The sequence below is a fragment of the Calypte anna genome, chromosome 2 (assembly GCF_003957555.1).
Source record: "Calypte anna isolate BGI_N300 chromosome 2, bCalAnn1_v1.p, whole genome shotgun sequence".
Taxonomy (NCBI): Eukaryota; Metazoa; Chordata; class Aves; order Apodiformes; family Trochilidae; genus Calypte; species Calypte anna.
Genome location: NC_044245.1, coordinates 139,166,244 through 139,184,615, shown reverse-complemented (window position 1 = coordinate 139,184,615; position 18,372 = coordinate 139,166,244). Strand labels below are relative to the sequence as shown.

The following is an 18,372-nucleotide window of genomic DNA, read 5'->3' as shown; positions in this document are numbered from 1 at the left end:
GGGGAGCAGCTGGCACTTTCTGTGGGCTCCCCAGAACAAGAGCCACTGGACAGGGGACTCAGGGAGGATGTTTAGGGAGAGGTGAAAGGTGGAGGGAACTTTCCCTGGAGGGCTGTGCCAGGGAAGAGAGATGTCCTAGAGGGCTCATGCAGTATGTGGGTCCCTGAAGAGCTCCAGTCCCATCCCTGTCATTTCTGTCCTTCTGTCTTTGTCTCTTGGAAAGGGAAAAGCTTTGGGTGGAAGAATAAGAAACACCGACAATGGCACTGATTTGATACAAATATAAAATGGTGCTTCTTTGCTGGAAGTCAAGACAAGGCCAAGCTGAACTCCAGCTCTTGCCTTTAGCACATTTGTTCTGCAGAATTGCAATTAATTACGTATGTCTCTTGGTTTCTCTGTCCATAAACTCAGGTTAATGGTATTATTCCTTTAAATATCTCACAGATGTGTTGCAAACCCAATTATTTTTTAGAGTAAGATTGCTGCATGCTATATTTTATATGACATATTTATTATACTGGGATGATCTGGATTTTTAAGAAAGTTTAAAAAAACCCCCACAAATAGTATGAGTTTGTGTAATGAAGATGCTTCATAGATGTTCCATTTACTGTGCCCAAGCCAATTTGCTGGCTATGTGGTACACTTAAATTATAAGAACTGTAATACAATTAGAATTCCTGTTTTGGAGCATCAGGTCTGAATAAAATAAGAAAACAATGGAAAAACCTTGCTTTTGCTTGCTGCATCCTAGATGTGTGCTGTGTGATTTGGTCTGACAATTACCTGGTCACTCAGCTCTTACCTCCATCCTCACTAGAGCTTGCAATAATCTGGTTGGGATATGGTTCAGCTGCGTAGCACCCAAGAAACCTTGCCTTGTTTTTTGTGCTACTTTTTCATTCCTTTGCACCATATCTCACATTTTCTTGCTTTTGATACATTCACTTTTCCTGCTGTACAATCAATATTTTTCAGAATTATTCCCAAGAGTCTTAACTGCGTTCCATTAGTTACTGGTCAAATGACTACAGAAGCCTTCACTTTTGCTGATCTACATGGTTTCAGGCCTCTCTTTTTCTTCAGAAAATGGTTAAAAAGGTTCCTTTTCATCACTGGTGTGCTATTTCCTTGCTATCAGAATGCCAAGTGGATTTACTACAATATTACCTCATGTGCCTTTATTCTTTTTCTTCCTTCTCTAAACTAGTAAGGTTTCAGTAAGATTTTTGGGATTTTTATTTTATTTTCTGTGATTCCATGTGTCTTTTTGCTACCTAAAAATACCTGAGGGCTACAAGAAGATCATAGGCAAAGTTCTGAAGATTCGATTTCTGCTAATGGTGAATATAATGCATAAATATTATTAGCTCAGTTGCCATTTTATCTGTGTTTTTCTTTAGATTTTAAGTTATATTATCATGGTTCTCAGATCACAAAGACTTTTGCATAACCCAGCACTTCCTCCCCAGCCTGTGATGGTCCACATTGCAGGGACATCCCTTCTTCTGAGAGTGATCCCTCCCACTGCTGTCCTTCACCCTGAAGACACAGACTCCCTGCACCACTCACTCACTAGCTTAGTGTCAAAGTGATGCATTAAATGAAATTCCCAAAGGGCAGCATTGCAGATTTGAGTTTAGAAATGGTGCCACTCTAGCAATGTGGTTGGAAAGTGAAGAGCATATTTTTTCTTATGAAAAAAGAAAGCAAGCGTTTGGGATAAATGAATCATTGGGGCTGCAGAGGGGGTTCATGTACACTGAAGTTTCTGCCCCAGAACGTTTCAAGGCCAGGGTGGATGTGACTTTGAGTACCTGGTGTAATGAAAGATGCTCATGGCGACGGCGTTGGATGAGATGATCTTTGAAGGTTCTTTTCAAGCCATTCTGTGATGCTGTTATTCTGGGCTGAGTGGTCTCTCACCATGATCCTGCTTAATAAGGCTTCTGTCTGACCTCTCCTAACTTGTACCTGTGTTACTGCATGCTTGGTGTCCCCAGATATCTGACAGCAGCAAGGAGATAACGGCACCACAATTACTGAGCAGCCCCCCAGCACCTTATGGACCAGGAAGGAGAAATAATTTGCATATACAATGAAAACCCATCCTTCTGTCAGCATACAAGAAGATAAGAAAGAGAGCACCTCATTCAAGTTGTTCTTAGCTTCTAAGTGATGGACTTTTCTACAAGCCAGATGTTGTACAACTGCAAAAAATCTGAGGTGTTTTGTTTGTCTGTTTGGTTTTTTTAGGTTTTTTTTGTGTGTGGTTTTTTTTTGGGGGGGGGGGGTGTTTGTTGTTGTTAACTGAATTTCTTCTGATTGGAACATTTCAAGAGACTTAGGTTAAAACACACTGTGAATGATGTCAGTCAAAATCTGAACATCAAAGACTGTTGGTTCTGGGGCCCTGCGCAAGAAATCCTGTCCTGAGCCCCCCCTCACTGAGGAGGGTTGCCTTGTGCCAAGAGCTGGTGCAGCAGGAGGCAAGGCTGTGCAGGAAACTTGGTATCAGCAGCCTATTTTTCACCCATGTGCAACGAAACCCCATGGTCTGGGCCGTCCCTAATGGTTGCTGCATCCAGACAATGTCCTGATTGTGCCTCGCTGCTTGGACTCTCCTAGAAACAGTCACTGTGTCTGTATTAATTAAAAACAAAGCTTGCTTGCAATGCCCAGTTTGTGAACCCATTCCGACAGCTACACTAAAGCAATCTTTGTGGGGACCTGGGTTGCTTAAGCTAAAAAAAAAAGTAAGAAAGGAAAAGAAAAAAGAAAAGAAAAAGAATAATAAAAAAGAAGAAGGAAAAAAAAAAAAAGAAAAAAAAGAAAAAAGGGGCCCCTGACTTTCCCTGCAGCCACCTGATGTCTGAGGGTTTGGTATCTCACTGCAACCTGTCTGCACAAACCTACATGGCATTGCCTGTCTGCCAAGCCCAGCAAAGGTCCTGCCAGTCCCTTGCAAGCCTGTTTGTTTGCTGTGGGAGAGCTTCAGCTTTATTATCTGTGCGATGACAGACTCCAGGGCTGCTGCTATTGTTCTAGTTGAATTGCAGAGATCTTAAAAAGATCCCCCGTTCTGCGCCCTAATCCCACCGTGTTTAGGGCTGTACAAATACAGAAAATACCCAGGTGGGACTTGTTCTTCCTAACCCTCCTGCTGAGCTCTCTGGGAGTGCTGCTAGTTAAGCAAAGTAGGTCAGCTCTCCAGCCTCACAGACCCGACCCGAACATCAGACGGCAGAAACACAAACGGGACTATTGAGCCACCAAGTGGCTGTTAAAAACTACACAAGGGCAATTAAAATATTAGCATCCTTTCATGTAGGTAAAGCAGACAGATGTGGAAATTAGTTTCAGTTACAGCTTTGGAGTTTTAAAAGAGAATACTGGGAGGCATTTTCTTTTTGGCCACCTGAGGTTGGTATCTATGGGTTTGACAGCCTGTGTGCAGGATATGGATGTGACTGCACAGACATTCACCTCCATGCATGCATGAGTACAATGCACAGCACCAAGAGTGATGGGATCTGTGCATTCATGCAGCCCAGCTGCCTTTGCCCTCAGAGGAGCTGGGGAGGCTTCCCTGCCTCTTGCTGCTGGCCTGTGATGTGGAAACTCATTCAATAGTTCCTCTTAGGCAACAAACTAGGTGACCTCATTGTAGGGAAAGTTTCTGAGAACTCACTGCCACCCACTACAAACCTCCTTCAACTCTTAAATGTTGTGATGATGATTAATAAAAATAATTCCATATGGTGAGTCACAGGGACAGTTTCATTCATTCATTCTTTCATTCATTCAGGTTGTGAATGCAACCAAAATAAAGATGTCCCCAAGTCCCTATTCCTAAGCACTATCTGACCCCATATGTGAGATACCACATATCCGACCTGTTTAACAACAGGGAAAATAAATGGCAGTAGTTCACCAAGTTCATTTTAATCTGGTTAGTGTTTGCCAAGCTGATTACTACAAAACCAGTTAAAACCCCAACTGTGGCTCTAGAGGTGCCCAACTCTTGTGCCCCAAGAATTGTCACTGGAGGCTGAGTTCGTGTTTTAAACGGAAAAAAATGAAGCAAAAAGAAAAAGAGGAAAAAAAGGTTTCCAAAAAAAGGTTTAGCCTTTGTTTTATTGGGTTACAACAAATGAGCAACAAGTTAGAAAAGTTGGATTTATTCAAACTCCCTAGCATCATATTTGTGCAGCATACTGAAAGGTGGGTAAGTTTCCTGAACCCAGCTCATCAGAGGAACACACCAGAGGGGCTCTCACACCCACTCACACACATGCACCCACGCTCCTGCTGTCCCTTCTCCTCACATGTGCACAGACAGACACCCCCCCTAATCCAAATTAGCAGTACTTGAAAAAAGGGCACTCAGGAGCCTAGGACTGAACTAAAAATTTAGTGGCAAGGGTTAACTGGAAACTTCTGTTGTGCACTACAACATCTAGAGCTGGGGGCAGACTGTTGGTCACGGTCTCCATCGCTGTACCAGCCCAAGAAACATAAACAAGTTCAGATTATGAAGCATCTTAAATTCCTCACCCCAACCCCTTGGGGGTTGTACTGCATGTTTAAACAGAAAGTGCTAGAAAACAAAAGAAAACAAAAAAGGCGTTCTAGCCAAATCTTCAGAGACTCAGAGCTGGGTCTGCCTTGTGAAATGTGAAATACAGGAGCTGGAGAAGACTTGCCTTGTAGGAGCACCGAAAAACAGATTTCAATACTTCAACCAGCAGCAGGTGGCCATAAAACAAAACAAAAAAATCAAAACAACAAGAAAAAATCCAAACCCCAACCACTCCAGACAGACCCTCCCCAGTTCCATAATGCATTTAAGTGGGCTGTAATGTAAACTGGGGTGGGGATCTAAGCTCAGATGTTGATCCACACCGAGACTCCAAAAGGTTGCAAATCTTAAAACACTTCAGAAAAAAAAAATCTCCTCTCCCTACCTCACAAGACACTTCCCTCCCCCACATTCTGCAATGGAATTGTATGCAAGAATAACCTGCAACTATTAAAAAGTTAACAAAATTTCCACATTGTACAAATCTGTGCCAGCAGAGGCAGAGGCTGAGCAGAAAAGCCAGTGGGAGAGAAGCTAAAGGAGAAACCTATGTACAAGGACCCTTTTCTCTTCTTTCTTCTCTTTCTAATGCAGTAGTATACTTTGGCACTAAAAGCAATCCCATGATGATGCTCCATCAGAGTACTTCTTGCTGTGCCTCCACAAGCGTGGTTTGAGACTTGGAGCCGCAACACGCTCTCTCACCCCAGGCAGGAAAATAGAGTTTTCTTCTATTTTCAGACAGCATCTCCCCTTCAATGTCAGGACAATGCAGCTGAGGAGTAACCCTGCAAAAGTTATAAAATTTTTAAATTTTCAAAATTATAAAGTAAAAAGCATATTATTTTTGAAGGCACTATGAGCAACTACTTGAGATGCCAGCTAACATGGCATCCTGTTTACATCCATCCCTGCTGTATTTTGTATTAACCTGTCCCTATCCCAGCCTGATGATGCAGTAGGGTGCTAGATTATTTTGTTGTCTGTTGACACCCAGACAATAACCTCCTACAGCTTTCTAACAGGAACACAGAGCCTAACCTTGACTCTGCCCACCTCTCAGTACTGTTCATCTGGGGCATATTGTCACACTGGCTCAGAGAGAATGTGCACATGGGCTAAGGGCTGCTACTTTGCAGCCACAGGATGGATTTTACTAAAGGCAAGAAGACTTCAGGTGTTTCTTCCCTGGTAAATCCTCTCATTAAACACTTCTTTGACACATTATTTTAGAAAATAATTGTACAAAATGCAAGACAGTGGAAAAAATTGCACATGCCTGTCCTCTGCAGAGCAGACCCCTGGCTCTGCTACAGCTGCACCTACATCAAAGCTGCACCAAGGACCAGAGGTAAAAAATAGGCCCCAAACCCTGACCTTCAAATACTTACCCGCCTACACGTATTCTCAATTCCCAGCAAGAGCAAGAGCTTTATGGCAGGGATTATGTTCAGTGTATTTTTTCCCACTGAGGTGCACACATACAGAAGTGCAAGCACCCACTCAGGCTGGAACTGCACACAGCAGCTCAAGGCAGCTTTCCTGCAGCATCCTCCTCACCCAGCCTGCAGCAGTACTTCCTGAAACCGGAGCTAACCCATCATTTCACACCTTCTAGGAATGTTGCTACCAGGTTTGTTATTTCCCACAAAAGTGGTGAGGTCTGTCTGGCGTCTGCAATGCAGAAAGCAAGGCAACTGAGAACATGAGTCAAGCAAAAGTCCTCCCTGTCCTTGCAACCTTTCTTCAAACAGCCCACCTGTTCCTCCTGATTCACTGGAAATTTTTAATTGCTGTGTTGGGTTTTGCTTCCTCCTCTGAAGTCCTTCATCGTGCTACAGCTTGGGCCTCTGACATACCTCACTGGTTTTAGGGGAAAAGGTGAGTCCTCTGTACTTTGGCCTCACTCCTCAAAAGGCTTCAGGGTGACCAGAATTTTGCAAAAGCCACTGGTCAATCCCACACTGACTTCAGGAAGGCATCTTGGAACCCAATACCAGTAATGGGCACTATAGCTAGTTTTATGGATGAAACCCTAAAAAAAAAGTTGGACACAAAGGGAGGGAAAGCCCAGCATTGTTCATTTTTACTGGTTTTGGACGCAAGGGATGCACTGGGCCACCAGCAGAGAGCGATCTCATCTCCTGCAGTGATTGCAAAAGGTGCAGAAGACTCCAAGAGGAAGCAGAACACCCCTGATCCCAAATACGGTATCTACAGCAAAAGCAAGGGGTGGCTTTTTCCTTTCAGGTGTGCAATTCCCAGACATGGTTTTCCTTTGGCACATCTGCACAGTGGTCACAGTGGTCACAACCATCAAGAGCCGGGATGTCCACCCACCTTGCCCCACTGTGAGCCATTGGTGCCTGTATCTTGCAGGGTTCAGGCTTAAAATGGAGGTCATGAGGCAACGCTTAACAAAGAAAGTTTACAGTGGAGAAGGTGGTGACGGGGGGAAAAAAAAGTATGCTTCTGAGAACAGAAGGTCTGGGCTGAGGAAATACTGATCTTGGGAAAACCCCACGGGGAGACAATGCTGTGAAGAAAGGCAGCAGTAGCTGCCAACTACTCTGGCACACTCCGGTCCTGCTCTCATGTCTGAGCTGCAATGTGCTGTTATTTAGTTTAGGATCAGTTTCTGTTTGTCAGGCTTGTGCAAATGAGGATCAACAGACCTAATTTTGACCCATGCTGTTGCAAGGCAGGAATATCTCTACTGATGGAAAAGGAGCTAAAGAATGCTCTTGATAGAGCAGTTGGGCCTGGTTACAAGAAGCTTTATTACAAAGCAACTGGAACATTTTCAGTGAGGGCTTTGGAGCACCAATCTTGCAGGCCCTGGTACCCTACAGGGACAGGTCTCCCAGCCTCATTGTTTAGGGCAGGTAACCCGCTTCCTGGAATAAATCCAGTTTGCCAAAAGTTTCAGATACAGACTATGCAAATGATGCTTTTCCTAGTGCAGGGATGGTATTTCAGAGTCTGGCACGAATCCTGCTGAATCCAGCAGAATCTGCCAAACACAGATCAGTTTTGAAAAAAAGGAGTTTTCTAAAGCTTAAGGTCTGTCTAGGCTGCAATACAAACACTCCATAATAGTTTCAGAAACTCCTAAAGCTGCACATGGGAACAGAATGACTGAGATGGTCTGGAAGAGCTCAGGTTTTGCAGAGGTGACACACAAATTCAGCCAACAACTGAAATATGAAGATGGATCACCAAGGAGCATTCACTTTAAACCATGTACATCAAGCTGAGAAAACAACACCACTATAAGTATCAAAGGAGCATGCTTCTGCCCTTCAGAAACAGTGCAGAAATAGGGTTCAGCTGTGAAAGTTTCACATAATGACTGGCTGTGTGAGACTCAAGAGAAGTCCTTTGTCTGCTTTTCAGTTCACCTCTTACATGGAGCCAGGACAGCAACCTGACTCCTGTAAGGTGCCAAAGAGCATGATGTTAGGAAAAATCAGACTTCAGCATGACAAAAAGCAGAAACAAGCTCTCTATCAGGTCTTATGCAGTCTTTCAAGTCATACCCTGGATGTCACTTAAGATAATAACTCGTTAATTTAACACCAAAGTTTGAGTTAAAAATTACATAAGAGAGGCCTCACAAAGGTAAGAGTGAAAGCTTATCCTGAAGGAAAAATGAGCCAGTAGTTGTGATTCTTCCATGGATCCCATCAGTGGGGGATATAAAGTTCCAGCTTTTTTGCCACAATGCCAGTGACAGTGCCTCCATGCTGGCACTGGAGAGCAGGCACTTGCATATCTGGGCCAAGAATTACAGGGAGAATGAAAGTGAAGGAAAATGAAAGTAAAAAAGATTTCAGGCTTTTGTCAGGCCAGCATGCTGAGAAATGATCAAAGAGCAGAGGACAAAATGATCCTCTGATATTACTGCATGGCTTTTGCAACAGAAGCCCTGCTCCACTGCATCTCTTTTCAGTAGGAGTATTTTACAGTCAACAGAAAACTCCTCACTAAAAGGCTAACCCAGTGAAAGTTTAACTGAGATCAAAGTTCTTATGAAAATTCCTCTCTGGTAACATTTGAGCACCTCCACAGCCTCAGAGCTTTATGGTCAGCATCTGTGCCAGGGCACAAAAGCAGTAGGTTCATCCCAGCTTACAGTGCTCACAAGAACAAAAATGCAGGTACCAAACCTACATTGTTGGAAAAGGGTTGTTGCAGAGCTTGGTTTCATGGTACAAGAGGTTTTTAAGAAACAGTGGTTTCCGGCAACCATCCCTCTCTCCTGACTTTCTTGCTCATAGCCTCTGCTCTGCTCCCTTTTCTCAGTACAAATGTTTATAGCTGGAAGGGGGAAATGATCTGGAATAACAACCCTGGAAAAGAATAAATAATCCCACACTGCACTTATTCACTGCACATTTGATTTTACAAGGCAAATCAGATCCTTTCTTATGTGGCTGCACAACAGTGCCACCCCAGCATGCCCCTGGCTGATATTCCTATGTCCTTCCTTCCTTCCTTCCATCCATCCATCTCTGCTGCTGCCACGCAGGTAACACAACTTGATGCTCTTATCCCTTACTACCAACTTCTGAAAGCACAACATGGAACAGTGCTTAGAGCCATCTGCATCCTCCTTGTGCAGTGCTGGTCCAAAAGTCTCCTGGAAGTTTTTTCTGAGTTGGAAAGGGAAACCCTGCAGTGTTTTCATTTTGAAGTATGAATTGTGTTAGCTAATTTTGAGAGATGTTAATACTATGAAATGTATCACAATGTATCTTAACGCTCCAGACAGCAAGGAGGATGTGGATGGCTCTGAGGTACCCAGCAAAGCTGGCTAAGAAAAACTGCACCTCTGCAGGAGATAGTAATTCAACTAAAATACTGCCAGCTGCAGCAGTTGAAGCCTTCAGTGCAAATGCAGAAGGACATCTATCAGTCCTGTTTTTTTTAAATTTTTATTCATTCTTAAAAAAGAAATGCTGAAATATACTTATCAGACACCAGGAATCTACTAATTCTTTCTAAAAGAGATGTTCTCTCACTGCGGTGTCTAACGCAGAGTGCTGAGCTTTCTGTGGGATAAGGTGAAGCTTAAATAGAGTTCAGTTTGGGAGAGACAAGACTTGGTTATACTGAGCACAAAATTTTAAAGGCTCCAGTGAACTCAATTCAACATGCAAGTCAAGAAATGCTCACAGGTCTTGCTCCAGATTTGTACCTGTGCAATTCCAACCAAAAACAGGCTTCAGGTTTCCAAAGAACCATCTTCCTTTTGAATTGTGAAAGATTCTACAAACTCTCTCTTAAAGAAAGGCCCAGCAGCTTGCTTTCAAATTCAAGATCCTGTGAAGAGCTGCTAAAACACCCACAGAGCTGTCTGGGGCATTTCCTAAGCCCTGGAGTGAGCAATGAGAACAAAGCAAGGTTGAGACCGTTCTCACCTGCAAGAGGAAGACAGCACATTTGCATTTACCACTTCAGTCCCCACAACCTTATTTTTTCACTTGCTGCTACATAAAAAAGCAGCTGTGTCCTGGGCCCTTCCCCCAGTAACCTTTTATTCTGAGCAGGGCAGGATGCTGCAAAGGAAGGACCTGAGGTGCAAAACCAGGCACAGCCTCTCTGCATAGGAGATCAATGATCTGTTAGCAAGTGAGATATTATCAAATATTGTTCCTACTATTTCTTTATGTGGCTTAACTGGTATGTTTCACATCAAGCCCTTCAGAGGCTATACAGGTCATTTAGAGGCAGAAAGTTTAATTTTTAATCATAGAATGGCAAGGGTTGGAAGGGACCTTAAAGATCATTGAGTTCAAATCCCCTGCATGGGCAGGGACACCTCCCACTAGATCAGGTTGCTCAAGGCCTCATCCATCCTGGCCCTGAACACTTCCAGGGAGGGGGCAGCCACAGCTTCCCCAGGCAACACGTTCCTGTGTCTCACCATCCACACAGTAAACAGTTTCCTCCTAATATCTAATCTGAATCTCCCCTCTTCAAGTTTTAAACCTTTGCCCCTTGTTCTTTCACTAAACACCCATGTAAAAAGCCCCACCCCAGCTTTCTTGTAGGCTCCCTTCAGGTATTGGAAAGCACTATAATGTCACCTTGGAGCCTCCTTCTCTCCAGACTGAACAAACCCCAACTTCCTCATCCTGTCTTCACAGGGGAAGTGCTCCAGTCCCGATAATTTTTGTGGTTCTCTGGACACGCTTAAGGAGATCACTTACTGACATTAAAAAAAAACCAAACCCAAACATCCCTTACCCAGGACTTGATTCATAAAGAGACAAGAAATAAGGCAAACAGCACTAACCCCTCCCCTATAATGCAGTTGCTTTAATTTACAACCAGGATGGGTGTTCCTTGTGTTCAGGCATCCAGCAGGCACAAGGATCCAGCAGGGGTGGGGTCCAGGGATTTATACTGAAGAGGAGCTACGGGATGCTGGAAGCACGCCCAGACAGATGCAGGCTCAGAGAAACAGGGCACCATCAGCATTACCTGTCTATACGTGGGAATTGTCTCCAGATATACTTTCAGAGTCAAAGTCCACCAGCTCTGCCTGGACTTCAGGTGCTGTTTGGCTCCAGCTGTCTGTACAGTCCGATGCAGCATCATCCTCACCCACTGTCACCTCCACCCAGTTGACCTCGGCCGGCTCCTCATTCTCTTCACTACCGTGGCCGTCATGGCTGTTACACTCCAACCTGTCCGTACCCTCTGCTTGATTCCCCAACAAAGACTCTTTCAGTGGCTCACAGTCTCTTTTTGCTCTCACCACTAACTTCCCCCCATTCTCCTCATTCATTTTTTTATGCTCCTGGCAATGCTGCCGAGACACCTCGTTACTGTTCTTTGGACTCTCAACATTCTTTGATCCCTTTTTCTGGCTTTGCTCATTATGACCATCAACAACGTGCTGCTGCTGGTACTGGTCAATCCATTTAAGTGACCCTGTTCTTAGTGAAGAGCGATTTTCCTTGAACCAGCGAACTATTTCAGTTCTTGTCAGCCCAGTCTGAGATGCTAACTGGTCATACTCTTGGGGCGATGGCCACTGAGTCCTTGCAAATGTGCTTTTCAGTAGATGAATCTGCTCTTGGGTTTTCTTAAATGTGGTGGAGGACCCAGATAAAGCACCAGGGAGCTGGGAGCTACTCAGCAGTTCTGTCTGGCTTATTGCACCATTGGGAGTTCCCTGTTCTTTAATTTTTCTGTATGATCCCATGGAATCCAAGACAGCTTGCTCCATGCTGTCTCTTATCTTTCTCCGCTCAGAGAACCACGAATCTATCTCCCTCCTACTCAGCTTAGTCTCCACTCGAAGCCTGTCCAGTTCTCCTTGGGTAGGAAAAGAGCATCTTAAGAAACTCTCCTCAAGGGCCCTAAGCTGCTCTTGGGTTTTCTCTTTGAATCTCTGAGGAGCAAAATCTGTGTAGGGGTGAAATGAACGGCTGTGCCGACCGGCTGAAGGTGCTACTTGATCTTTCCCTAAAGCATCGCCGGTGATATGCACAACCCCCTTTTGACTTCTGTACCTGTGGTCACTGAACCACTTTTTGATCTCACTCCTGGAAAGACCCGTTGCCTCGATCAGTCGGTAGACTTCTGCATCACTGGGAAACTGGCTTGCCATGAAACTGGCCTTCAGCTCTGCTATCTGCTCCTTTGTCTTCTTTCGCTCGCTGGCTGGTGTCAGTGGCACTGCAGTCAGCTTGGCAGGAATCTCAGGCACCTGAACTACATGAGGACGCTTGGCCTCAGGGGCACTTGATAAGGTCTGTATTGTCCTCTTTTGCCCCTGGTTCGGGGCAACAGCAAGTGTAATTGGTGAACAGGAAACAGTTGAACCATTTGACACTGGAGTTAAAACCAGACCTGTCTGGCCCAGTATCTGGCAAGGCAAAGCTGTCTGGATGATGGGCTGGGGCATTTTTGCAGTTGTCAAAGGAGCTGGCAGGACAGTGATGGTCTGGGGAACTGCCTGGATAGTGCCATTGAACATCTTCTTTCTTGCTTCCTCCACTTCTTCAGGAGACCAGCTTATACCATGCTTCAAACGTTGAGTAGCAAACCAGATTCGGATTTGTTCTTCTGGATGTTTTGATGCTGCTGTCAGCCATGACAACTCTGCTTGCGTTGGGTAAGGAAATTTATTAAAGGAGTTGATCATGGTTGCATTAGTGTCCAGTGCAGAGTTGTATTTGGTACTGTTCAGAGGTACTGGGACCTTGGGGACAAGGTTAATATTTGGTGGCAGCTGTACAGAGGGCATAACATGGGCTAACACATCATGGAGAAGGTCTCCATTTATACAAGCAATAGCTTCAGTGGCTTCTGTTATGATGCGAGGGAGAGTGCCATCCACATGGTTTTCTGTAACTCCCTCTTCTGGCTTTTTGGGACCCTTCTTGGTTTCCCCTTTAGGCTTTCCCAGTTTCATCGCTGATGTTTTACTTCCACTAAGTCCCCCATGAACTGAATCATCACACTCTGCATTTTCTAGCCCACTGCTTGTGGCAGTGACATCGTTAGCAGTGGTCTCAATGGACTGCTCTAAAACAGTCTGATTATTGCGCTTAATTAATTTCAGTTTAAAGTTTGTCTCTCCTGGGTGATATTTTGTGTTGTGGTCAGATAAAGAATCATATTTTTTGGTTGTGAAATTGCATTCAGCGCAGACATACAAGGGGTTGAGAATGACATTTGGGTGCTGAGTGTCAACATGCTCTGTAAATTCATTTAAGTTCTGTGTTGAGTAAGGGCAGTATTTGCATTCATAACCACCCTGGGGCTTCTTAGACTGATTTTCAGCTGTGGGCTTTGCCTCAACCACTTCGCAGTCTTTGACTGAGCTTTCTGAAGGCCAATTTTTTTTTGAGTCCTGCTGCAGTGCACCAGCCCCCTTCTCTTTAGAAGCCTCTGCACTCTCAGTGCCTTCCTGCTCCATGACTTCAGAAGTTCGCACCATACAGGGAGTCGTTGACTTCCTTTTGCTAGCCATGGCAGTGCTGGCAGTGGGCTGCTGTCCCAAATGGTGACTTTTTTTGACAGGTTGAGCAATCAACTCAATAGATCTTGCAAAAAGCTCCAACCTTTCTTGATTATTTTACTCTCTTTTGTTTAACGAAGAATTTCTGCCCCAGCTGTAACCACCAGCTCTGCCAGTAGACTTGTCAGCCACATGACACCTGTGAAACAAAGCACACATAGTTAGGCACTGATCTATAGAAGACAGATTTAGCAGAAAGTCACAGCACAAGATATGTGCATTTACAAGGCCGACAATGGTGAATTCTTCCTCCCCTTTGTCATCAACTTAGAATCAAAAATCTCCTCACAAAGAATGAAAGCCAGTAGGTAAATCACAATGAAATGTGCCATGGGCAGAAAATGGTTTTGAAACATGAACAGACAGGGGATTTTAATCTCCACTAGACTCCATGTGTTTAGCTGGAAAAGAAAGAAGACACTTCTATAAATACTGCCTCTTTTAATAGAAGCTGCAGTTTCTATTAATTATTATTTTGAAGCCTGCAGATTTGAAATTGAGTGTGATTTATATTAAACTTAATTACTTCCCACTGTCACTTACCTTGTAAATATGTCTACTAAATGACTGTGGTTACTAATGATGGGTGATTTCTAAATAAAGATATAGGATCTGCCTTAGCTGTAAAAGTAAAGGCAGAAAGAAAAGTTATTGCAACTCAACATTTTCAAAGGTCTGTGTCTTGAGGAGATGTGGGTTCAAAGAAACTGCACCAGATCTATGGAGGCCTGTCAAGTCTTTTCTGGAACAAAAGCTTCTTCAAAACACCACTTTTCAGTCAATATTGACAGAAATAGCAAGCAAAAGTCACAGAAGCCCTTAGATCCCTTCTAAACAGGATTCTTTCAAGTGACCCTACTGATATTCCCATCAAACCCTGATCTGTGCACTTCACTCCCTAGCGAATTGAAAAAAATAAGAAATAAATTTTTAAGCATGATTCACATGTTGAAGTGGTTTTGGAAGTTCCCAAATGTGAGAATTCTTTAAAAATGCATATTTTTAAAATGATCTGAGGTCATTGTCAGTCAGCACAACCACATGAAAACTATGCCAGCTGTCTTACAATCTACCTGCACTCATTGGGATGAGTGGAAGGTGGGGAATTTAATTCTTGTAAGAGCCATCAATATAAAACAAACTGATGCCAAACTCCTGTTTGAGAAGATGCCTTTTCTAATCAATGCTTAACTCCAATTTGCTTTTCTTCTCAGTCAGACAAGCTCTGGATTTACAATACTTCCAGACCTAACAGAAAACTTTTTTTTGCTAACAATGAGTCCTTGTGATGGGCTGAGAGAGGCATCAGGGTTTACAAACTGGAGAAAGATGGAGTTGACATTTGCTGAGTACGTTTGCATTGGTTCTCGTAGAAGAATATTACGTGGAGAGTCCGAATTAGAGAGCTAATGAAAGATTTCTCTGCCCAAGTCAAGGGCTATGGATGATTTTAGAAGTCTCTTTCAACCCAAACCATTCAATGATTCCAAGCTTTCATGTCTCACCAAACTGATTTTCTCATTGTGAAACTTGTACGTGATAAGTACCCAGTACCCAGCAGATGTGAAGATCAAACAAGATAAAATCCCACTGCAGTGACATCTGGACACATCTAACATCAGCAGACAGTTTATAAACACCTCAGTCCTGCCCCTGAACCTGCTCCTCTCACTTGTGTGTTGGCATGAGAGCCAAAACCAGTCACTTTAAAAGCATCCACTAACTTGCAGTTGATGAATATTTTGCAAGCTTCTAGAGCATATTTCTGCTACTCTGCCCATTACAGACCATACTGCTCCTGTATATACAGGAACCCCAAATGATACACTGCCAGAGGAAGCAGCTCCCCAGAGAAGCTGGGGATATGGATACAGATGGTAGCTTCCAGCTCCATGTACTCAAAACACAAAATGAAGCAATTCTCCATATACGAAGCACGTGGTACACAAATTCCCCACAAAGCACCTTTGCAGATCAGGCTCTCATGAAATTCAAGCTGTGAAACACACAGCACAGAGAAGATGCTGCACAGAGATACCATTTGTTATGCTGTGGATGTGCCAGCATAACCACAGTGCTCTGTGTTCGCTCCCCTTGCCTCTGCACCCCTGAGCCCTGATGCAGACCAGGGCTGCTTCCAAACACATTCTCCATTTTGGTGAAGCACTGAGAGCATCTCGTTGCCTTTCAAGGATGCATTTAAGCTCTGGGAATTTCTCTGGGAAACGGGGTACCTCAGCTAAGCTCCATGGAACAGAGATGGAGTTGCCCTTGTGCTTATGGCTCTGTCTCAAGCATCTGGCTCATTCAGAATGACACAGTGCCATTTCTCTCCAACCTGGGATCAGCAACATTACCATCAGCAGTCTTCAAAGCATTAGCACCTTTGAGGAAACAACTCTTCTGCTTTCTTTTTTCCTTCTCCCTTTTTAATAATAAAGCAAGCAGATGAACAACAGAAAAAACGGTGTCTGCTTTTCTATAAATCTGTGCTGACCTTTAAGCTAGATTACACTGAATATTCTCTATTATTTCTACATATTCCTTCAAAATTTCCTTCACCTTCCCCTCACAATCATACTCCTGCAGAGTATTTTGGCTGTGATCTGTGGCTTCTGTCCCACTGCAGACAGGATCAGAAGTTAGAGACAAACAGACAGCTGTCCAAAAACCCATCTTCCTGGCCACCCATTTTTAATGATGTCTGCAGAGATTTAGTTATCTTTGAAGCTTCTTCCATTGCAACAAATCTGACTGAAATGGGCTGAAAGGTGTGAGGAAGGGGCAGAAGGGTTTGTGTGAGCCTGAATGCTTCAAGAAATAAGGTGCAGGACATCATGTCACCTCACCACACTGCAGATCCCACTGCCCTTGTGACTGATTTTCATAGATGAGGGGAGGCACAAGGCAGCTCCCTGGGAATGTGTGGAGGAGCTGAAGATGGAGCCACAGCTCGTGGGATGCTCTTCTGTGCCTTGCTCTCCCTTCCAAGTCACAGAGCTGCACCTAATGGTCTCCTTCCCTGGTGTATGACCTGTTGCAAAAGTCATGGGGCAACATCGGCAAAAGGAAGAAAAATCAAAAGACATCAAAGACAGAACAAGGCTTACTTAAATTTCAATGACCACCATCCCCCTCCCAAGGAAGAAAGAGATAAGAACAAAAAGATAAAGGAACAGAATGGGAGTGGAGAACAAGAAACAGCTAGGTTACAACTTTCAATCAATCAAAGGTTTCTTAACAGTCAATCTAAAAGTTTTGAATTTCCCATTTTCTGGAACCTCAGCAAGCTCTCTGCCACATCAGGTTGCTGCGCTGAGCCACCACCTCTCTTGGGGACATAGGTATCAGCCCCAAGCAAGAATTCTCTGACACAGAAGAAGGGCAAGGTCCCTCCAAAATAGATATAAATGGGTAGATGTATAAAAAAACTCCATCCACTGTTTTACTATAAAACTGTGCATCTTATTGCTTCTGTTCTCTTGCATGTCCTATTCCACAGTGCTTTCTTTGTATTTCTAACTTGTTTTGTTACTCTACACTGAATAGTTTTTCTGACATGAGGCTAATTACTCTTTGTAGCAATCAAGTCCCAGTCAAATGTTCCTTTTTGGAGGTCAGTAACAAACCCCATGAGTTTCAGTCCAAGATGTACAGCTTTGGGAAGCTGGGAAAGACCACACTAAACTAGAAATGATCTTTGTCCCTTCAATTTGTGTCCTGAAAGAGAGGGAAGAGATGAGACTCAACACCTGGTTGAGCGGGGAGAATTTATTGGGACCTCCAAGCCACAGCCCCTCCCGGATCTTGATAGGGAAGACATTTGGGATAAATCACTACACAGTTGCTATGGAAGACAGACCACCCCATGGCACATCCCTGGAAGCCACAATGTGTACACATTTGCCATGTCCTGTCTGAGAACATCAGAGAAAGCACCAGTAGCATCACCCAGCTTTCAAACATGAGCTGCTCACCTGAACATAAAAGCCCCAGTGGACAGCTTCAGACACCGTGTGGATCCTGACAGAGCTGCTAAATGATCCCAGTGCAGCTCCTCAGGAGACAGGCAGCTCTCCAGGGAGCTCACTCCTCTGGAGCACAGCAGGCAGAGGAAAATGCAAAAGTAACCCCACCAGCCTCTGGATTTCACCTGCAGATGTCTGAGCCTTCAGCTCATGATGACTCCCAAAATTTGGTGTGGGGGAGAAATGTTAACCCTCAGCAACAGCCCAGGCTTAACAATCAGCACCTCACATCTGGAACTTCACCACCTGAGCCATGTCCATGGCACACACAACCCTTTGAGAAAGAAAATTCACAGTTGGTACACAACAAACAGAGCTGACCCAGGTACAGGACAACCTCTATCCCTAAACATGTCCTGGTTCACTATCTTGTCCTGGTTCACTATCTTATGTTTCACTATGGATAGGACCCTAGAAAACTGACCTCCCTTTTGGGCTGCTGCCCCAGTGGGGTGGCCAGCGGTGTGGGGTACAGGGCTGCTGCTGGTGGCTGCCCCATGAGCATTCCCTGGACAAGCAGAGAGAAGGCAGCCCTCACTCCCCCAGCTCATCTGCCACAGCTTCTGCTTGCCTTGCCACACTGCAGGACATTGAAAAAAGGTAAATCCAATAGAGTTTTTTTTTCTTTTGAATGAGTAAACACACAAAGCAGCTAAAGGCAACCTGGTGAAAAACAAAAGCCCTCTGCTCCAAGAAGAAAGATGCTGTTGTGGAAGAGG

General features: G+C 44.3%; 1 protein-coding gene across 3 annotated transcripts in view; it reads right to left on the bottom strand.

The window, feature by feature from the left end:
- Positions 1–4,118: 4,118 nt before the first annotated feature.
- Positions 4,119–18,372, bottom strand: part of ZHX2 (zinc fingers and homeoboxes 2) — a 72,043-nt gene continuing 57,789 nt past the window's right edge. For all 3 annotated transcript variants that reach the window (XM_030444063.1, XM_030444062.1, XM_030444061.1), the window contains 2 exons: positions 11,075–13,764; positions 4,119–5,373 (listed from right to left, as the gene is read on the bottom strand). In XM_030444063.1, the coding sequence (XP_030299923.1) occupies positions 11,079–13,577 (2,499 nt within the window). In that variant the 5' untranslated portion in view covers positions 13,578–13,764 and the 3' untranslated portion in view covers positions 4,119–5,373; positions 11,075–11,078. The remainder of the gene's footprint in view (positions 5,374–11,074; positions 13,765–18,372) is intronic.